This window comes from Bos javanicus, chromosome 5 (assembly GCF_032452875.1).
Source record: "Bos javanicus breed banteng chromosome 5, ARS-OSU_banteng_1.0, whole genome shotgun sequence".
Taxonomy (NCBI): domain Eukaryota; kingdom Metazoa; phylum Chordata; class Mammalia; order Artiodactyla; family Bovidae; genus Bos; species Bos javanicus.
The window spans coordinates 25557471-25581235 of NC_083872.1; the positions used below are offsets into that span (position 1 = coordinate 25557471).

General features: G+C 38.5%; 1 protein-coding gene across 2 annotated transcripts in view; it reads right to left on the reverse strand.

Annotated features, from left to right (window-relative positions):
• Positions 1–23765, reverse strand: part of LOC133247244 (uncharacterized protein C3orf20-like) — a 136117-nt gene that overhangs the window by 109631 nt on the left and 2721 nt on the right. For both annotated transcript variants that reach the window (XM_061415773.1, XM_061415772.1), the window contains exons 2-5: positions 18690–18762; positions 18493–18578; positions 8836–9341; positions 350–448 (exon numbers count right to left, since the gene is read on the reverse strand). In XM_061415773.1, coding sequence (XP_061271757.1) covers positions 350–448; positions 8836–9341; positions 18493–18578; positions 18690–18762 — 764 coding nt within the window. The remainder of the gene's footprint in view (positions 1–349; positions 449–8835; positions 9342–18492; positions 18579–18689; positions 18763–23765) is intronic.

Here is a 23765-nt window from a genome sequence, read left to right on the forward strand (position 1 = left end):
ACATGTGAATTTAGGGCTGGTGGTGACATCTTCTTTACTGTATGAAATGAGTCTAACTGTAGAATTCAGCCAGAGTTGGAAGGAGAGTCCCTGAAGCATGGACTCCAACACCCTTGTTACCCAAGCTGATTTCTCAGAAATCAGTTCCCAGGGTACTAGAGTGGAGAAACCAGAGGTGGGTGGATTAGAGGGGGATGCCTTTGAAAAGTTTGACTTGGAATCCATAAACTTAAATGTCTGACTCTTATTGGGGTTATACCAAAAGGATGGCTGGGAGAAAGTTTCCAAATTCAGGGAATGGAAGTGATTCTCACTCTGGTTGCTCACTGGATGGATAAGAGGATCTTACCATTTTCTAAACAGATCTTGGATGTCAGTGAGAAGTGGGTGACAACAGGTAAACTGCTATCCTGGGAGATCTGGGAACACTGCTGTTGGTCGACAAGAGCTAGGAAAGAAGGAAGCAGGAGGAATGTGAGCAGGGAGAGGGGAAGGAAGAGAAAAAGAAAGCATTTTGCCAGATCATCATCAACAGAAAATCCAATTGTCAATATTTTAATATTCTTACCAGGGAATTAAAATTTTCCATAAGCACCCACAATTACCCATAAAATATTTTCATTAGTTCTGGAGTCAGTCTTTCAAACTGAAAATTCCAGACTTCCCTGGCAGCCCAGTGTTTAAGATCTGCCTGCCAATGAAGGGGACATGGGTTCAATCCCTGGTTGGGGACGATCCCACATGCTGCAAAGCAACTAAGCCCAGGCACCACAACTACTAAGTCCCTGCTACAACAAGAGAAGCCCCTAATCACGGCAACTAGTGAAAGCCCACGTGCAGCAACAAAGACCCAGCAGAGCCAAAGCTAAATAAATAAATCAATTAAAAAATTTTAATGAGCATAGATTTATTCTCAAAAAAAAAATAGAAATTTCCTCTGCATAATTTCTTAATTTATTAGGGGACTGTGTTTATGCTTTCAAGAATTGCCTTTTCACATTAGAACTACTGAGAAAAGATTCATGTTTTATTTTAATTTCTTCTTTTAGTAACTGGATAACAGCAGCCTTTTGTTGGTTTAAAAAAAAAAGGCATGCTCAACAATGGTAATTATTAGAGAAATGCAGATCAAATCTAGTGAGGTACCACCTCACACTGGTCAGAATGATCATTATTAAAAAGTCCACAAACAGATGCTTAGAGGTGGTGTCAGAGAAGGCAATGGCACCCCACTCCAGTACTCTTGCCTGGAAAATCCCATGGACAGAGGAGCCTGGTGGGCTACAGTCCATGGGGTCGCTAAGAGTCAGACACGACTCAGCGACTTCACTTTCACTTTTCACTTTCATGCATTGGAGGAGGAAATGGCAACCCACTCCAGTGTTCTTGCCTGGAGAATCCCAGGGACCGGGGAGCCTGGTGGGCTGCCATCTATGGGGTCGCACAGAGTCGGACACAACTGAAGCGACTTAGCAGCAGCAGCAGAGGTGTGGAGAAAAGGAAACTCTCCTGCAGACTGGTAGAAAAGTAAATTGCTGCAGCCAATATGGAAGTTGGTAGAAAAGTAAATTGCTGCAGCCAATAAGGAAGTTCCTTAAAAAACTGAAAAAAAAAAAAAAAAAAAAAAGCCAAACCCTGAAAATAGAGTTGCCATATGAGACAACAATCCCACTCCCAGGCATACATCCAGAGAAAAGTATAATTTGAAAAGATACATGCACCCCTATGTTCATAGTAGTACTATTACAATAGCCAAACATAGAAAAAACCTAAATGTCCATTGACAGATGAATGGATAAAGAAGATGTGTATATATACACAATGAAATACTACTCAGCCATAAAAAGAATGAAATGATGTCATCTACAGCAACGTAGATGGACTGAGATTATCATACTAGGTGAAGTAAGTCAGAAACAGAAAGACAAATACCAAATGCTATCACTTATATGTGGAGTCTAAAATATGACACAAATGAATTTATTATGAAACAAAAGCAGACTCACAGACATAGAAAACAAACTTATGGTTACTACAAGGGGAAAAGGGGTGGGAGAGGGATAAATTAAGAGTTTGGGATCGGCAGATTCAAACTACTATATATATGATAGACCAATAAAAAGTACCGTCATACTGTATGGCGCTTGGAACTATATTTAATGTCCTATAATGAACGATATGGGTGTGTATAACGGAATCGTTCTGCTGTACACCAGAAACTAACACAACGCTGTAAATCAACTATACTTCAATTTTTAAAAAAGGCTACAAGGACACAAAGCCTTTCAGTATCATTACGTTTTGGGCTAAAATACAAATCTAAGACAATAAATTTATTAATCTATGAAGTGTAATGAATTCATCCCACAGAGAAAACATATACATTTTAAAAGCTGTCTAAATACAAAGCACAGAAGAATTGATGCTTTTGAACTGTGGTGTTGGAGAAGACTCTTGAGAGTCCCTTGGACTGCAAGGAGATCCAACCAGTCCATCCTAAAAGAAATCAGTCCCGGGTGTTCATTGGAAGGCCTGATGCTAAAGCTGAAACTCCAATACTTTGGCCACCTGATGCAAAGAGCTGACTCATCGGAAAGGACCCTGACGCTGGGAAAGATTGAGGGCGGGAAGAGAAGGGGACGACAGAGGATGAGATGGTTGGATGGCATCACTGACTCAATGGACATGAGTCTGGGTAAACTGCAGGAGTTGATGATGGACAGGGAGGCCTGGAGTGTTGTGGTTCATGGGGTGGAAAAGAGTCAGACATGACTGAGCGACTGAACTGAACTGAACTAAATACAAAATTTGGATATATTTTGAAAAGAAAGCAAAACTCATGGGAGCTTCTTAAATTTTATATGTAAATTAGGAGGTTTGTAAGTCCAGGATCCCATCACAAATAGGCTGTATCAGATGCAGAAATAAATAAGATGAGAAAATCACAATGATAAAAAAAAGCAAAAGAAATAAGGCTATAGGTAAGAAATTGCACAATAACCATGAGTTACATCTATTGAGCACTAGGCTAAGTACATTAAAATCATTATATTATATAATTCTCTCAACAAAGTTATACCATTAATTCCTCTCCCTCTCTCATTTTATAATGAGCAAATCAAATAAGTCTAGGATAAGGCCTGAAAGACTCAAAGAGAGTCTTCTCCTTGCAGTCTCTTGGACTGCAAGGAGATCCAACCAGTCAATCTTAAAAGAAATCAGCCCTGAATATTCATTGGAAGGACTATTGCTGAAGCTCCAATACTTTGACCACCTGATGGGAAAGAGCTGACTTACTGGAAAAGACCCTGATCCTGGAAGATTGAAGGCAAAAAGAGAAGGGGGTGGCAGAGGAAGAGATGGTTAGATAGTATCACTGACTCAACAGACATGAATTTGAGCAAACTCTGAGAGATAGTGGAGGACAGAGGAGTCTGGCATGTTGCAGTCCATGAGGTTGCAAAGTCAGACATGACTTAGCAATTGAACGACAATCCTGAGAGCAAAAGTGTAACCTCTACAGCTAGGTTACTTCTCTACTTCAAAGAGGTTGTTGTAGGAATAGCTACAACTACTATTTAGTCTTATTGTCAAATCATTATCATTATTATGATAGAAGAATGGGAGTTAGGGCTAAAGTAGTATAAAGAACAATATACTGGGAGTCAGAAGACCAGGGTTGGGGGTCACAGATCTATCAGAAATTGTGTGACTCTGGGCAAGTTACTCAGCCCTTAGTGAAACAGAAACCCTATCAGCTATCCCAAAGGAATATCAGGACAACTAAATTAGACAATGGTTAGAAAGTTCCCTATGATCTGTTGTTGTTGAGTCACTAAGTCATGTCTGGCTCTTTGCCACTCCATGGATTGCAGCATGCCAGGTTTCCCTGTCCTTCACTATCTCCTGGAGTTTGCTCAAACTCATATCCATTGAGTCAATGATGCCATCCAATCATCTCATCCTCTGTAGTCCCCTTCTTCTGCCCTCAATCTTTCCCAGCATCAGGGTCTTTTCCAATGAATCAGCTATTCACATCTGGGAGCTAAAGTATTGGAGCTTCAGCATCAGTCCTTCCAATGAATATTCAGGGTTGATTTTCCTTAGGATTAACTGGTTGAATCTCCTTGCAGCTCAAGGGACACTCAAGAGTCTTCTCCAGCACCGTAATTTGAAAGCAGCAATTCTTTGGTGCACAGCCTTCTTGATGGTCCAACTCTCACATCTGTGTGTGACTACTGGAAAAACCATAGCTTTGACTGTACAGACCTGTGTCAGCAAAGTGATATCTTTGCTTTTTAATACGCTTTCTAGGTTCACCATAGCTTTTCTTCCAAGGAGCTAGCATCTTTTAATTTCATGGCTGCAGTCATCGTCCACTGTGATTTTGGAGCCCAAAATAGTAAAGTCTGTCACTGTTTCCTTTTCTTCCCCCATCTATTTGCCCTGAAGTGATGGGACTGGATGCCATGATCTTCATTTTTTGAATGTTGAGTTTTAAGCCAGGTTTTTGACTCTCTTCTTTCACCTTCATCAAGAGGCTCTTTAATTCTTCTTCCCTGGTGGTCTCATCTGTCTATCTGAAGTTACTGATATATTTTCTGGCAATTTTGATTCCAGCTTGAGCCTCATCTAGCCTGGCATTTCACATGATGTAGTCTGCATATAAGTTAAATAAGCAGGGTGACACTATACAGCCTTGACATACTCCTTTCCCAATTTTGAATGAGTTCGTTGCTCCATGTTCAGTACTAACTGTTGCTTCTTGACCTGCATACAGGTTTCTCAGGAGGCAGGTGAGGTGGTCTGGTATTCCCATCTCTTTAAGAATTTTCCACAGCTTGTTGTGATCCACATGGTCAAAGGCTTTAGCATAGTCAATGAAGCAGAAGTAGATGTTTTTCTGGAATTCCCTTGCTTTTTCTATGATCCAACAGATGTTGGCAATTTCTATGATCTGTAAAATGCTATAAACTAATATGATTTTTATTTTTTTTAAATAGCTCTTTTTGCTACATCTAAATCTACTTATATATATTCAACACAATAGAGGGTGAAATGGGAACTATTAAGGTTCTGAACATAAAGTTTCAGTCTAGTAGGAGTCAGAACAGGGTCTACCAATACTCTTCACTGTGCAGTGCTAACCTCTGATGAAGATGTTCATCCTTTTTGAATTGCATGACTATGCTAGTTATTCATATTTCCCTATCAAGCTTTCTGAAATTTTTATCAGCAATGACTTCAGATCCCTCAGCTTCTTTAAAAAAACATTTCTAGGCTTGCAAATGTTTCAGCATCTGAGAATAGCATCAATTTCTTGGAAATAAAATAGTAAACTTCATTTTAGCTGTGAAAACCATGGAGACTAAGAGTAAGTGGTGGGATGAAGCAACATTCTGAGAGAGGTGAGTGGTACCTCAGAAGTGAAGGAAGAGGGCAGCAGGACTAATCTCTCTGTTAGGCACGCAACCCTTCCAGGAACCTAGAAAATGTGTTAATTTTAATTTCTTCTCAAACAGAGAAAACCTGAATATGACAACAATGAATATACAAGTGTAACAGAATTATATTTGTCTTCATAACAATACAGTCATAAGAAGTTATTTTTAGTAACTTTATGGAGGTAGGGACTCACGAAGGCAAAAGTGCCCAGAACCCACAAAAGTCATAATGTAGTCTAGGGAGTGAGGGAACATAAGTGCTTCTTCTTCAGTGGGGGAAGAAATGGGCTGTGGAAACAGCACTGACCCAGGTGCCTTTAAAACGGGCCAGTTTGTGCTATTTCACATATATGTCATATTACCACAGGTTCCTAATTCTAGGCTTACAGAGTCAAGTTTTTACTCACCTCTGAAATTAATTAAATGCTCTTTATGACCTTGGATACACCCGTCCTTCCACTCAATTCCTTTTATTTACCCCCTTATAAAAAGTAAAGCTTAATTATCCACATTGACTTGGTTATCCCTTTTTCCCACTGTGATAGAATATACATAACGAAATTACCATTTTTAACCAGTAAAATATTTTATTGTGGTTGAATATGCATAACTTAAAATTGATCACTTTACCAGGTTTTAAGTGTACAGTTCTGTAGCATTAAGTTCATTCACATTACTGTACAACCATCATCACCATCGAGCTTCAGAAATTTTTCATCATCCTTAACTAAACTCTGTACCCATTAACCTTAAACTCCCTAATTACCCACCCCCCGCCCCCACTTCCCAGTCCCTGGCAACCACCATCCTACATTCTGTCTCTATGTATCTGACTACTCGAGGTACCTCATACTCTGTTGGTTGTTTACAGAGTACACTATATTTGTTGTTTTGTTTCCAGATTAAAATGCCTTCAAGGTTCATCCATGCTGTACCATGTATCAGAATTTCACCCCTTTTCAAGGTTAAATGATATCCCACTGTATATACATACCACATTTTGTTTATCTCTCCATATGTTGATGGACATTTGGGCTGTTTCCACATTTTGGTTACTATGAATAGTGCTGCTCTGAGCAATGGTTGTACACAAACCTGTTTGAGTTCCCACTTATGATCACTTCCAGTTGAAGATAACCTTATCCTAGGCCTCAAATATTTTTAAAAACAATTTTTCAAACACAATGTCTGGCAGAAAATAAAAAATAATCATATTCACAGGGAGTCAAGAGAACATGAATGAGAACCAGCAGAAACAAAAGCAGAACCCAGAAATAGATTTAAATACCTACGCCCATTCGACTTTTGACAAAGATGCAAAAGCAACTCAAAGGAGGAAAGACAGTATTTTCAACAAATAAGCTGAAGCAACTGGAGATCCATAACCCAAAAAATGAACCTCAAGTTGGTCTAAGATGTATACAAAAGTTAACCTAAAATGGGTAATGGGTTTAAATATAAAACGTAAAGTTATAAAACTTTTAGGAAAAAAAAAGAGAAAAACTTCAGGATCTAGGGCAAGGCAAAGAGTTCACAGTCTTGATACCAAAGGCACTATTTATTAAAAAACTGATACATTTTATGTCTTCAACATTTAAAACTTTTTCTCTGCAAAAGACCCAAGTAAAAGAATGAGGAGACACTGGGAAAAATATTTGTATAGCACATATATAACAAAGGACCAATATCTAGAATATATAAAGAATTCGCAAAACTCAACAGTAAAAAATATATATTATCCAATTAGAAAATCAGTTAAAGACATGAAAGACATTTCACTGAAGAGGACATAGAGATGGCAAACATTCAGCATCATTAGCCATGAGAGAAATGCAAATGAAAACCCCCATGAGATGTCACTACACATCGCCAAGAATGGCTATTATAAAACACAGTTACAATATCCAAATACTAGTGAGAACGTGGAGGAAGGTGGCCACTCAACACTGCTGGTAGAAATGTATTATAAAATGGCACAGCCATTCTAGAAAACAATCTGGCAGTTCCATATAGAAGGAAACATGCAAATACCTCATAGTCCAGCGTTGTACTTCTGGGCACTTATCAAAGAGAAATCAAAACTTATATTTACACAAAAATCTGTACATAAATGTTTGAGCAGCTTTCATAATATTCAAAAACTGGGGGAAAAAACCCCCACCCATTGAAGGAGGGAATGGTTAAACTGTGGGACATCCATACCATGGAATGCACACTGCCGAGCAATAAAAAGGGACAAACTACTGAGACATACAACCTAGATGAATCTCCAGAGAATTAAGTTGACGGGGCAGGAGGAGAAGGGGACGACAGAGGATGAGATGGCTGGATGGCATCACTGACTCGATGGACATGAGTTTGAGTGAACTCCGGGAGTTGGTGATGGAGAGGGAGGCCTGGTGTGCCTGGTCGCCAAGAGTCGGACACGACTGAGTGACTGAACTGAACTGAACTGAACTGAAGAAAGACAATCACCAAAAATTAAACGTTGTAGGATTTCATTTATACATTCTTAAGATGACAAATATACATAGGACTTCCCTGGTGGTACAGTGGAAAAGAATTTGCCTGCCAGTGCAGAGGACAAGGGTTTGATCCATGGATCTGGGAGATTCCATGTGCCATGGAGTATCTAAGCCTATGCACCACAACTACTGAAGCCCATGTGCCTAGAGCCTGTGTTCAGCAGCAAGAGAATCCACTGCAATGAGAAGCCCGCCTACCTAACCAAAGAGCAGTCCCCACTCGCCACTAGAGAAAGCCCGCACATAGTGATGAAGACCCAGTGCAACCAATAAAAAAATAAACCAAAATACAGAAATGTAGAACACATTGGTGGTTGCCAAGGTTAAAGAGGGTGTGGGGACAGGAGGGATGTGGGTGGGGTTACAGAAGGACAACATAAGTGATCCTTGCTGTGGTGGAATGTTTTGAAGCTTGACTGTGTTAATGTCCATATTCTGGTTGTGACGTTTTCCAAGATGTTGTCATATGGAGAAAATAAGTAAACAGTATATGGGATCCCTTTGTATTAATTCTTACACATGTGGGTCTATAATTTTCATAAAACAAAAAGTATAATTTTGAAGATTACATATGTGGCTAGCATCCTACTTTTGCTGGACTAAGCTGCTGTACGAGAATCTGTAGGATCCTCTGAGGTGGAGACTTAATATCACATGAATATGAAGCATAATAGATGCTTTATTTAACTGAAAGCAATTTAAATTTTTGTATCTTATCCCTGATCTTCACTAGTAATGTATTAAAATGATTAATACAAACCAAGTATCATTAATATAATGTTTTTTCAATATCTTACTTGCCATTTTCATTTTTATTTTTAAAACTGGAGGATTATTTATAAGTCTAACTAGTAACTTCTACTTACATGTTTTTACCACAGGTTTACTTGCTGCATCGTGATGGTCTTCTTTTACTTTCACCAGGCAGTTCCTCTTATGACATTCTTCTCTTGAGCAGCTGTTGATTTTGTATCCCTTTAAGTCGATCATAGTCATGATACTGGTATCATCTTTTAAGGCACTACATTTCTTCAACATAGGATTTTTGGTTGCATACTTACAAGCATCTGAAGTAAGATCGTGCCAACTGTAATCCACAAGATTTACAATTCCCACAGGGAAAGTAATGTTATACACAGCATATTTCTGTAATACCTCCTCAAGTTCATACAGTATTTCAGCAGCAGTGAGTTTGTATTCTTCAAACAGAGACTTTTGCAGTTGTAGTTTGGAAAATTTTAAATTAGTAGATAACATAGAAACACTAGAGGTTTGTGAGACACCAAATGAGATGAACTCATCTTTCTCCCCAGATTCAGCTACTGTAGAAAGTTTTGCTTTCTCTAGTTCTTTAAATATACTCCTTGTAGGACTGTAAAAAACAAATACGAACTTTAAAGATATTTTATACTTTTTAACCTAGTAATTTGACTTCTAGAAATCCAACTTATGGTATAATAAAAAACTATAACATCTGTGCATAAAATGCTAACTACAGCATTATTTTTGATATAGGAAAAAAATGGAAAAGAATCAAAGGCCTTATAGAGATATAGTTAAGTAAATAATGCCATACTCATACAATAGGTCGGAGAAGGCAATGGCACCCCACTCCAGTACTCTTGCCTGGAAAATCCCATGGACGGAAGAGCCTGGTAGGCTGTAGTCCATGGGGTCACAAAGAGTCGGACACGACTGAGCGACTTCACTTTCACTTTTCACTTTCATGCATCGAAGAAGGAAATGGCAACCCACTCCAGTGTTCTTGCCTGGAGAATCCCAGGGACGAGGGAGCCTTGTGGGCTGCCGTCTCTGGGTCGCACAGAGTCAGACATGACTGAAGCGACTTAGCAGCAGCAGCAGCATACAATAGGTAGCCATAAAAATTGTTTGGAAAATTGCTCTTAATAACTTCGGGAAATGTTTATATTATAATATTATATAAAAGTATACATAATTGCATATGTAGAAAGATCTCAAATGTATTATTTATGTATATATATATAATATATCTGGCATTAAAAGGACTAAGCAAATGCCGACCCAAAAGCAAACATTGTGAGATTATAGAAGTCAACTTTTATTTTCTCTTTTTATACTTTTCTACATGAACATTTATTATGTTTATACACAGAAGATAAAAACCAATATGTGTTTTTCAATATGTGTTTATTCAATTGTTTTATTATAAGATAAGACAGAGATCACTTCTTCCAGAAACCCTTCCCTGAATTTCTTAGTCTACATTTTCTGTGTTCCTGTAGCCTACTCTCCACACTCCTATTAGATGTTACTATAGTACGCTAAAATTCTAAAGTGGACAGCAAAAATAGACTCACAGAAGACTCGGCATTTCAGATATTGGAATTTTATAAGCCACAGTTTATAAAACAACTAGGCATACAATGTTTAAAACTTCCAAGTGGTCTTCCCCTTTTGGTAATAGCATCTGGGTAATCCAAATTACCCCACCCTGACTTTGGAAGACAACTAGAGAAGCTGAACAGAATACAAAAAAAAAAAAATCTTGTTAAAGGCAACAGAGAACTAACAAGATAGTGAAGGGCTACTATCAATACCCTGCTGCTGCTGCTGCTGCTGCTGCTAAGTCACTTCAGTCGTGTCCAACTCTGTGCGACCCCATAGACGACAGCCCACCAGGCTCCCCCGTCCCTAGGATTCTCCAGGCAAGAACACTGGAGAGGGTTGCCATTTCCTTCTCCAATGCATGAAAGTGAAAAGTGAAAGTGAAGTCATTCAGTCATGTCCGACTCTTCATGACCCCATGGACTGCAGCCTACCAGGTTCCTCTGCCCATGGGATACCCTAGAGAGATGGAAATCCAAAGAGGAATTTGAGAGGCTTAGCAGCAGCAGCAGCTGCTGATCAGGGCTGATCAGGGCTTTTTATAGTTTTGTGGAGGCTAAGGGTTTTGGAGTCCAGGCTTTCCAATGGGAGGCTGCATCCTAGGAGTAAGAGTTGTCCCAAAAGTAGACCTAGACCAGCACATTCAAAGACAGCTTCAAATCACTGCATTCTCTGAAACTGAATTAAGGTACTCCTGGCTGTTTCTTCAAGCCTCTGACACAAACAAATGTAAATCTCCTTCAGAAAAAGATAATTTCATCTTAGCCCTCAAATTATTTTTAAAAACAATTTTTCTTTTCTTTTTTTTTTAAAGAGAGCTGAGGTATTTATTTATTTATTAAAAAACCTTTTTATTTTGTAATGGGGTATAACCAATTAACTATGCTGTGATAGTTTCAGGTGAACAGCAAAGGGACTCAGTCATACACATACATATATCTATTCTTTCCCAAACTCCCTTCTCATCCAGGTTGCCACATAACATTGAGCAAAGTTCCATGTGCTATATAGTAGGTCCTTGTTGGTTTCCATTTCAAATATAGTAGTGTGATATTTTGGTGACTCTTGCAATATTTAAAACTTTTTCATTATTATTATGTTTGTTATAGTGATCCATGATCTTTAATGTTACTACTGCAAAAAGATTAAAACTTGCTGAAGGCTCAGATGATGGTTAACATTTTTCAGCAATAAAGTATTTTTTAATTAAAGTGTGATGTGACCATTGGTTTTTAGACATGATGCTATTGTACACTTAATAGACTACAATTTAGTTTGATACAACTTTTATATGTACCGAGAAACCAAAAAATTTGTGTGACTCATTTTATTGTGATATTTGCTTTACTACTGTGGCTTGGAACCATGTAGTTTGGAACAACTGATGGAGTTTCACTTGAATACTGTCTTTATAAAATGGTCCACAGCGCAAAGGAGCCACTTGCATTTTTCTTCTAAATCGTAGTTCTATTAGCATAATTTGAAAAAAATGGCATAGGTTTTCTAGATAAGTGTTTAGCGTGAAATAAAAGGGAACATTGTTTTAAGATCAAAAGTATTTGATGTGGAAAAGAATTCTAAATGTGGGGAATTCCCTGGTGGTCCAGCGGTTACGTCTTGGCATTTTCATTGTGGGAGCCTAGTTTAATCCCTGGTTGTGGAATTAAGATCCCTCAAGCTGCATGGCATGGCCAAAAAAACAAACAATAAAAGAATTCTAAATGTGGATCTTAAATTTTTTATCTCTGAGCACTGGTTATGTTATTACATTGATATTTAAAAGCTGGAAAGCCCATTTTTGAAAACAGTAAATATATTTTCATAGTAATAATTCATTAAAGCTTAAAAATTCTTTAGAGCTTAAAAATCACTCTCATAAATATTATCTTATCAATTTCTAATACTCACCCTATGAGTCAGCTAGTGTGTTATCCCTATTTTATGTTATTTTCTTTGTAAATCCTATATATATGCATTAGTGGTAAATTTATCTATCGCTCAAATAAAATGATAGAGATTGGATAAAGACAAATGTCATATGATACTAGTTATATGTGGAATCTAAAAAATGATACAAACTAACTTATTTACAAAACAGAAATAGATTCACAGACTTAGAAAGCAAACTTATGGTTACCAAAGGGGAAGTGGGGGAGGAATAAACTAGGAGTTTGGGATTAAAATATATACACTACTATATATAAAATAAACAACAAAGACCCTACTGTATAGCACAGGGAACTATATTCAATATCTTGTAACACTTTGTAATGGGAAAGAATCTGACAAAGGAAATACCTATAACTGAATCACTTTGCTGTTTACCCTGAAACACTGTAAATCAACTATATTTCAATTTAAAATAAATAAATAAAACGATAGAGACTGTACTTATTACAGTAATTATAGTAACACCTATCATTTATTAATGCCCTGGTGGTCCAGTAGCTAAGACTGTGCTCCCAATGCAGGGGGTCCAGGTTAATCAATTTTATCACATGTAAAATGATGCCAATAATTATAGCTCCTTCATAGGGTTGTTAAGAAATTTAATGTACATTTGAAAAAAATAATCTTTATATGTTTGGTTTACTTTTCAGACAAAAGCTCAAATAATGGACTGTTGAGTTCAAAACGAGGTTAAACAATCCTTTGTTTTTCCTTTGATGTGGACCTCTTCAAAGTCTCCACAGAATTCACCACAATATCACCTCTACTCCATGCCCTGGCCCCTAGGCTGTGAGGCACGTGGGATCCCAGCTCCCTGACCAGGGATTGAACCCACACCCTCTGCACTGGAAGACAAAGTCTCAACCACTGGACCACCAGGGAGGCCCCCGGATTTAATAATCTTGACAAGAGATAGTCAACAATAAAGCGGTTGGGACCTGGCCCAGTTTTAAAGTAGCCCTGCTTCTCCAGGTACAGCACATGTGAAGAAACCATTCAGCAAAATTCAACAGGCACAGTTGTAGGTGCTGAAAAGACAGGGTGAAGAGGACTGACCTCTGCCCTAATGGACCTTACATTCTAGTTGGAGAAGGAGAGGAAGGAAAGAATGAAGGGAGGAAGCGAGGAAAGAGAAAGGATATTACAGGTAGTGGTAACTAATGATAAAATTAAAATAGAGCAGTATAAAAGAGTGATGATGGGGTATGTGTGTTTGGTTCCTTTGAATTGGGAAGTCAGGGATATCTTTTCAGAGGAGGTGACATTCAGGTTGAGATTCAGACAATGATGAGGAAGAGTCAACCATAAAATTATATGGAAGAAAAACATCTGAAGCAGAGTGCATAGCAAATGTAGAGAACTTAATTTAGGGATGGCTTGATTGTTAAATGAATTCATAGCACATAACAGCTGGGGCATAGTAGGTGTCATGGAGTGGTATGTGAGGTGGTCAGAGGACAAGTAGGAAGGAAATCACAGAAAGGCCTGCAGTTCATGATAAGAAGTGTGGATTTTATTCTTGGTGCAATGGCTGCAGTAGGAAAGCCAGTGGAAGAAAGAGGGTGTTACCAATCAGAGCTGACAGAAGCAAAACTTAAGCCATGCCCTGAGAAGACATCAAATGAGAAAGCTGGGCAGCCAATAAACCTCTGAAGCTTTATATAAATAGACCTACTTAATGCTCACATGACAATCTGATTTCATCCACTGAGTGCCAATTATAAGACCAATCGTGGATGCAAACTGACCAAGTTATGCTGAACTGCATTTAGGCAGAAAGAGTTGAAAATGAAGAGACAACAGACTTCTAAAAAGAGCAGCAACTTGCTGGGGTCTTGAGAAAAGTTATAGCAGGCTCAAAAAACCCCAGACCAGATTAATATTTCCAGGGCTTTTCAACCCTGGTATTACTGACATCTTTGACCAGATGATTCTGTTGTTGGCTGTTATGTGCATTGTAGGATATTTAGCAGCATCTCTACACACCAGATTGTCAAGACTGCCACAACTGCCTAGTTGTTAACAATCAAATATGTCTTTGAAATGTGAAAGTGAAGGGAAAGTGAAAGTCACTCAGTTGTGTCCACCTCTTTGCAACCCCATGGACTATACAGTCCATGGAATTCTCCAGGCCAGAATACTGGAGTGGGTAGCCTTTCTTTTCTGCAGGGAATCTTCCCAACCCAGGGACTGAACCCAGGTCTCCCCCATTGCAGGCAGATTCTTTACCAGCTGAGCCACAAGGGAGGCCCTTAGACATTTCCAAACGTCCCTGGTTTGGAATGGGCTGGGGGCGCTGTGCCTGCTTGAGAACTCATAAGCTGACAACTTTTAAGCTTTGTGATGTATGTTCTAAGACAAGTTGAGGTATTTTAATTTCCACTTCACAAATTAAGAAATTATCATAATTAGAGGGTAAAAGTGTTGTGGAATGACTAGTTTCATTATTTCATTCATCTTTGTGGGCTTGACACAATTTCATGGTTGTTAATCACAAATCTCTTATTAAGTACATGACAGAATGTGGTCCACTGGAGAAGGGAATGGCAAACCACTTCAGTATTCTTGCCTTGAGAACCCCATGAACAGTAGGAAAAAGCAAAATGATAGGATACTGAAAGAGAAACTCCCCAGGTCAGTAGGTGCCCAATATGCTACTGGAGATCAGTGGAGAAATAACTCCAGAAAGAATGAAGGGATGGAGCCAAAGCAAAAAGAATACCCAACTGTGGATGTGACTGGTGATAGAAGCAAGATCCGATGCTGTAAAGAGCAATATTGCATAGGAACCTGGAATGTCAGGTCCATGAATCAAGGCAATTTGGAAGTGGTCAAACAAGAGATGGCAAGAGTGAATGTTGACATTCTAGGAATCAGCGAACTGAAATGGACTGGAATGGGTGAATTTAACTCAGATGATCATTGTATCTACTACTGCGGGCAGGAATCCCTCAGAAGAAATGGAGTGGCCATCATGGTCAACAAAAGAATGCAAAATGCAGTACTTGGATGCAATCTCAAAAACGACAGAATGATCTCTGTTCGTTTCCAAGGCAAACCATTCAATATCACAGTAATCCAAGTCTATGCCCCAACCAGTAATGCTGAAGAAGCTGAAGTTGAATGGTTTTATGAAGACCTACAAGACCTTTTAGAACTAACACCCAAAAAAGATGTCCTTTTCATTATAGGGGACTGGAATGCAAAAGTAGGAAGTCAAGAAACACCTGGAGTAACAGGCAAATTTGGCCTTGGAATACGGAATGAAGCAGGGCAAAGACTAATAGAGTTTTGCCAAGAAAATGCACTGGTCATAACAAACACCTTCTTCCAACAACACAAGAGAGGACTCTATACATGGACATCACCAGATGGTCAACACCGAAATCAGATTGATTATATTCTTTGTAGCCAAAGATGGAGAAGCTCTATACAGTCAGCAAAAACAAGACCAGGAGCTGACTGTGGCTCAGACCATGAACTCCTTATTGCCAAATTCAGACTTAAATTGAAGAAAGTAGGGAAAACCACTAGACCATTCAGGTATGACCTAAATCAAATCCCTTATGATTATACAGTGGAAGTGAGAAATAGATTTAAGGACCTAGATCTGATAGATAGAGTTCCTGATGAACTATGGAATGAGGTTCGTGACATTGTACAGGAGACAGGGATCAAGACCATCCCCATGGAAAAGAAATGCAAAAAAGCAAAATGGCTGTCTGGGGAGGCCTTACAAATAGCTGTGAAAAGAAGAGAAGCGAAAAGCAAAGGAGAAAAGGAAAGATATAAACATCTGAATGCAGAGTTCCAAAGAATAGCAAGAAGAGATAAGAAAGCCTTCTTCAGCGATCGATGCAAAGAAATAGAGGAAAACAACAGAATGGGAAAGACTAGGGATCTCTTCAAGAAAATCAGAGATACCAAAGGAACATTTCATGCAAAGATGGGCTCAATAAAAGACAGAAATGGTATGGACCTAACAGAAGCAGAAATATTAAGAAGAGATGGCAAGAATACACAGAAGAAGTATACAAAATAGATCTTCACGACCCAGATAATCACGATGGTGTGATCACTTACCTAGAGCCAGACATCCTGGAATGTGAAGTCAAGTGGGCCTTAGGAAGCATCACTACGAACAAAGCTAGTGGAGGTGATGGAATTCCAGTTGAGCTATTCCAAATCCTGAAAGATGATGCTGTGAAAGTGCTGCACTCAATATGCCAGCAAATTTGGAAAACTCAGCAGTGGCCACAGGACTGGAAAAGGTCAGTTTTCATTCCAATCCCAAAGAAGTGCAATGCCAAAGAATGCTCAGACTACCACACAATTGCACTCATCTCACACACTAGTAAAGTAATGCTCAACATTCTCCAAGCCAGGCTTCAGCAATATGTGAACCGCGAACTTCCTGATGTTCAAGCTGGTTTTAGAAAAGGCAGAGGAACCAGAGATCAAATTGCCAACATCTGCTGGATCATGGAAAAAGCAAGAGAGTTCCAGAAAAACATCTATTTCTGCTTTATTGACTATGCCAAAGCCTTTGACTGTGTGGATCACAATAAACTGTGGAAAATTCTGAAAGAGATGGGAATACCAGACCACCTGACCTGCCTCTTGAGAAATCTGTATGCAAGTCAGGAAGCAACAGTTAGAACTGGACATGGAACAACAGACTGGTTCCAAATAGGAAAAGGAGTATGTCAAGGCTGTATATTGTCACCCTGTTTATTTAACTTATATGCAGAGTACATTGAGAAACGCTGGACTGGAAGAAGCACAAGCTGGAATCAAGATTGCCGGGAGAAATATCAATAACCTCAGATATGCAGATGACACCACCCTTATGGCAGAAAGTGAAGAGGAACTAAAAAGCCTCTTGATGAAAGTGAAAGCGGAGAGTGAAAAAGTTGGCTTAAAGCTCAGCATTCAGAAAACGAAGATCATGGCATCCGGTCCCACCACTTCACGGGAAATAGATGGGGAAACAGTGGAAACAGTGTCAGACTTTATTTTTCTGGGCTCCAAAATCACTACAGATGGTGACTTCAGCCATGAAATTAAAAGACGCTTACTCCTTGGAAGGAAAGTTATGACCAACCTACATAGCATATTCAAAAGCAGAGACATTACTTTGCCAACAAAGGTTCGTCTATTCAAGGCTATGGTTTTTCCTGTGGTCATGTATGGATGTGAGAGTTGGACTGTGAAGAAAGCTGAGCACCGAAGAATTGATGCTTTTGAACTGTGGTGTTGGAGAAGACTCTTGAGAGTCCCTTGGACTGCAAGGAGATCCAACCAGTCCATTCCGAAGGAGATCAGCCCTGGGATTTCTTTGGAAGGAATGATGCTAAAGCTGAAACTCCAGTACTTTGGCCACCTCATGTGAAGAGTTGACTCATTGGAAAAGACTCTGATGCTGGGAGGGATTGGGGGCAGGAGGAGAAGGGGAAGACAGAGGATGAGATGGCTGGATGGCATGACTGACTCAATGGACCTGAGTCTGAGTGAACTCTGGGAGTTGGTGATGGACAGGGAGGCCTGGCGTGCTGCGATTCATGGGGTTGCAAAGAGTCGGACACGACTGAGCGACTGATCTGATCTGATATGTCAAGCATTATCTTTGGGACGGGGGATAGAGAAGTGATAGAGAAGTGATTAAGTAAGCAAACTATCTTAACCTGTATAGACTTAACACTTTGATGAGAAGAGAGAGGGCAAACAAATAAACAGAAATATCATTTATAAAGTTAGAAAGTATTAAGAGTAGCAAAAATGTTAGGAAGGGGACTAAATAATACCAAAATGGGCACAGGGTGGAAGTATGAAATAAGGCAAATAAGAAAAGTCTTACCACAAAGGTGATATTTAAATAAAGACTTAAAGGAAATAGAGTATACAATGCATAAAGCTGAAGAAACATCTAGAACCAATTGCCTAAGGCAAAAGTGGAGCTGGGTTTGTTGTGAAATAGCAAGGAAATCCGGATGACTGGTTGATTTGACCACTTTTGCTTAAATCAACCAATAATTTGGCCAAAATAAAGTTCTCCATTGACTTCATAATCAGCTTTGAAATGGCAATTCCTTGATGTGGTTTCTTGGGGGATAAGGAACAGGGGAGGACTGGTCCTGACCACCTTATAACCTTTTGAGAATGTAAAGTGACCCTATCAAATAGAGAATAAATTCCATATGTTTTACTTATAGTTAGCTCCTTCAGTGCACTCCAAAAGGGGGAAGTGGTCTTCACATTTTCTCTTTTCCCATATTTTCCTTTTTGGTTTTATCTAAAAGAAAAGAAAATTTTCTGATTAAAAAAGACAAAAAATATCAGTCAAAAGTAAGTTACTTTTAAAGAAAGTAAACTATAATTTGACAAAACTGAGCTATATTATTACCTGATCAAAAAAATAGATGGGTCCAGTGTCCAAAAATTTAATTTCAGTAAAGTCTTCCATTCTACCAGGAGACCTAAGAAGGAGAAACTAGAATTCTGAAGTTAGGTTATCATGTCTGTAGGTAATATTTCAAAGCATTTGATGGTTTTAAAATTTAAATATTTTATTTTCAATGAAATGTAAAAAAATTAAGGGGGGGGCCCAACCCTCCCTTTACCTCTACATTCATTTCATAGGCTATTGACTTGACATTGATGCAATCAGGATTTCGTGCTCATGTCAATACTGAGTTTCTCAACCTTCATACTACTGACATTTTAGGCCAGGTAATTCTTTGCTGTAAAGTGTTGCCTTGTGCTCTGTAGAATGTTTAGCAGCATCTCTGGCCTCTACCTACCAGACACCAGTAGCATAACTTCTTACTCAGACAACAAAAAGTATCTCCTGACACTGCCAAACGTCTCCTGGGAATTAAAATTACCTCTTATTGGGAATGACTATGCTAGTGTAATGGCCAGGAGATGAAAGTTTTGATAGGGAATGATCTGGTGCCTATGAAGATGAGTGATACTACTGATGGCAGGGTCATCAGCACAGTGCAACTCAAACTGTGTCCCTGCACACCTATGGGCACCTTATCTTTGACAAAGGGGGCAAGTATATACAATGGAGAAAAGGTAGCCTCTTCACTAAGTGGTGTTGGGAAAACTGGACAGCTATGTGTAAAAGAATGACAGAACACGTCCTAAAACCATACGCAAAAATAAGCTCAAAATGGATTAAAGACTTAAATGTAAGGCCAGACACTATAAAGCTCTTCGAAGAAAACATAGGCAGTACAATCTTTGACAAATTGCAGTAAGATTCTCTCTGACGCACCTTCCAGCTTGACGGAAATAAAAACAAAAATAAACAAATGGGACCTAACAAAACTTAAACACTTTTGCACAGCAAAGTAAACTAAACAAGATGAAAAGACAACCCTCAGAATGGGAGAAAATTACTGCAAATGAAGCAACTGACAAAGGGCTAATCTCCAAAATATATAAGCAACTCATACAGCTCAATATCAGAAAAGCAAAAAACCCAATCAAAAAATGTTCAGAAGACCTAAAAGACATTTCTCCGAAGATGACCAATAGACATATGAAAAGATGCTCAGCATTGCTCATTATTAGAGAAATGCAAATCAAAACTACAATGAGGTATTACCTCACACCAGTGAGAATGGCCATCATCAAAAAATCTACAAATAATAAACGCTGGAGAGGATGTGGAGAAAAGGGAACCCTCCTGCACTGTTAGTGGGAATGTAAACTGATATAGCCATTATGGAAAACAGTATGAGATTCCAGCAATCCCATTACGGGGCATAAACCTTGAGAAAAACCACAATTCGAAAAGACACATGTACCCTAATGTTCAATGCAGCAATATTTACAATATCCAGGACATGGAAGCAACCTAGTTGTCCATCAACAGATGAATGGACAAAGAAGCTGTGGTACATATATACAATGGAATATTACTCAGTCATAAAAGGGATAAATTTGAGTCAGTTGTAGTGATGTGGATGAACCTAGAGCCTCTTATATAGAATAAAGTAGGTTAGAAAGAGAAAAACAAGTATCCCATGTTAATGCATACATATGGACACTACAAAAATGGTCCTGATGAATCTAGCAGAGAACGGACTTATGGACACAGCAGGGGACAAATTGAGAAAGCAGCATTGACCTGTATACACTATTACATGGGAAGTTGCTAAATAACACAGGGAGTCCAGCCTGGCACTCTGTGATGATGTAGAGGGGTGGGTTGGGAAAGGGGAGGTAGGCTCAGGAGGGAAGGGATATATAATTATACAGATATATGTATAATTATGACTGATTCATATTCTCGTAAAGCGGAAACCAACACAAAATTGAAAGCAATTTTCCACCAAATAAAAAATAAATAAAATAAAAAAAAAATGTGGTCCCTGGGCCAGCAGCATCAGCATCACCTGGGACCTTGTTAAATTGCCCTCATGGGTTTGCAATGAAGAAGATGAGTACACAATAGAAGACTGAGCAGCTGCAACAGCATCAAAGAACTGGGACATGCAGTAGACTGAGGAGTATTAGCTATTATTAATAAGAAAATGTTTCCAAGGCTCAGGCTTGACTCTTTCCAAGGCTGAGAATCTGTTTAAAAGGAGACTTGAAGTACACTAAAAGCTCCTGTTTAATTAAACATCTCTAGCTCATTGTCTTGCCACTATGGCTAAAGTTTCCATATTGAATAAACTGTATCTCCAAAATCCCTGGTTAAAGTGTAAATACAGGTATTTATGCTCTGATATATACATTTGTGAAAAATATCATGCTCTGTAAAATTATGCACTGAAAATAATCTGGTTAATGAGAAAAATAAGATTAGGACACACTAGTTAAAATGTATGCCACTTTGGAACCAAAGCACAAAAGAAAAACAGTAATTGGCACCACACAAAGAGCTTAAAATGTCCAAGCAGGCAGCTGTGGACAGAAGATGCCTCAAGGGATATTTAAAATAAACAGTAGAAATGCAAATTTATGAGTACTGAAATAATGTGGATGAAGTAGACCTTGCCAATGGGATTGACTTTAAGTTGGGTACAGAAAGAAATTAAACCTGCCAGAATCTAAAAGCCCTAAGTCTGGGGGTGTGCCCTTCTGGAAAATGATTCCTGAGTACTAGCACTCATTTTTAGCTTTTTTTTTTATTTTTTAGGAGTTGAAAGAGCTCTTGCCCATGCAGCAGCTGAACCAAAGACTTTTCCTTGTCCAACTGTTACTTCTGTGACCCCTACTTTACTAGAAAAATCAGGTATGGAAAATTGAGAATGACAATTTCTACTTACACTGAAATCATTCACTTATTTAACAATAATTAGCTAATTTGCATTATAGAAACAGAAATTGTGGTAAAGAGACAAAATGTTTCTTTGGGAAGAGAGAAGAAATAGCTTAAGCTAAAAATAAATATAAAGTGTTTCATATGAGGTCATTATCAGCTTGAAACAGAGAGCAGGCCTTGAAGAAATCAAGGAGGTAAGTATAGCAAAAGAAGGCAGTAAAAGGATGATTCTGAGAACATCAAACATTAAAGAACTTCAAACAGTTCTAGCATAGACACACAGCAAAAGGAAAGTTGGAGCTATCAAAAACTCAAGCACTAAGAATACCCTACATTCATCAAAAAATAGAAAAAGAAAATCTTCCCTACTCAATCTACAAAGCAAACATTACCCTGATACAAAAACCAGGCATCACAAAAATAAAGCCACAGTTCAAAATGGTTGCACTATGTTACATTTCGGGCTTTCTGCAACTATAAAGTGGTGGTTATGGAAACCATGGTCCTCAGTATCAATATCTAAAACGCAGCCATCACCTATTCCACATGTATTCTCTTTAAGGATTTTTTTCTTAATTTTTCTTAATCAATCCTGCTGTTATTGCTGTTTCTTAGCAAAACTAGAAAAACCAAAACTGCAAACATTGAACATAGCATTTTAGAAATTAAGATATTTAAAAGCTTCAATCTATAGGGAAGGGAAAATCACAATAGGAAAGGCAAGTATATAGTAAGGATTTAAGGCCACTTAAATAAAACAGTATGTGGATCAAAAACAACTACACTATAAAACAATTATAACTACAATTAACAGTAAAAGGATAAGCAGGAAGATGTAAAACAAGTCATCAAAATTGAAAATGTGGGGAAGGGGAGTATAAAAATGTAGATCTTTTAGAATGTGTGTGAACTTGTATATCTATTAGTTTAAAGCAAATCAATATAGTTATGGGTCCATATACTTGAACTACATAGTAAGCACAAGTCAAAAACAAACAATAGATTCAAAAAAAAATAAATAAAAAGAAAGGAACTCAAGCATACTACAAAAGAAAATCATCAAACCATAAAAGGAGAAACAAAAAGTAGAAATAAACAAAAAAGAACTACAGAAACAACTGGAAGGTAAGGATTAACATGGCAATAGGTACACATGGCAGCCCACTCCAGTACTCTCGCCTGGAAAATCCCATGGACAGAGGAGCCTGGTGGGCTGCAGTCCACGGGGTCGCAAAGAGTCGGACTCGACTGAGCGACTTCACTTTCCCTTTTCACTTTCATCCACTGGAGAAGGAAATGGCGACCCACTCCAGTGTTCTTGCCTGGAGAATCCCAGGGACGGGGGAGCCTGGTGGGCTTCCGTCTCTGGGGTCGCACAGAGTCGGACATGACTGAAGTGACTTAGCAGCAGCAGCAGCAGCAGCAGCAAGTACACATCTATCGATAATTACTTTAAGTGTCAATGGACTAAACGCTTCAATCAAAAGACACAGAGTGGCAGACTAGATTAAAAAACAAACAAACATGAATCTGTACTGTGTTGTCTATAAAAGACTCACTTCAGGGTGAAAGACACACACAGACTGAAGGTACGAGGAATGGAAAAAGATATTTCATGTAAATGGAGACAACAAGAAGGCAGGGGTAGTAACACTCATATCATAAAAAATAAAAGGCCACAAAGAGAGACAAAGACGGGCATTACATAATGATAAAGGGATCAACACAAGGAGAGGATATTATACTTGTTAACATATACACACCCAATATAGGAGCACCTAAATATAGAAAGCAAAAACTAAAAGATGCAAAGGGAGAAATTGACAATAATACAATAATAGTAGGAGACTTTAACAGGTCACTGTAATCAATGCACAGTTCATCCAGACAGAAGATCAAAAAGGCAACAGAGGTCCTAAATGACACAATTTAGATACAATAAACCTGTTGGATTTAATTGATAGCTATAGGACACTATATCCAAAAAAATTCAGATACACATTCTTTTCCAGAATGCATGGGGCATTCTCTAGGATAGACCACACATTAAGTCACAAAACAAGCCTCAACAAATTCAAGAGGACTGAAATTACTTCAAGGATCTTTTCTGACCACAGTGGTATAGAACTAGAAATTACCACAGAAAGAAAAATTGGAAAATAACAAACAGATGGAGACTAAACAACATGCTACTAA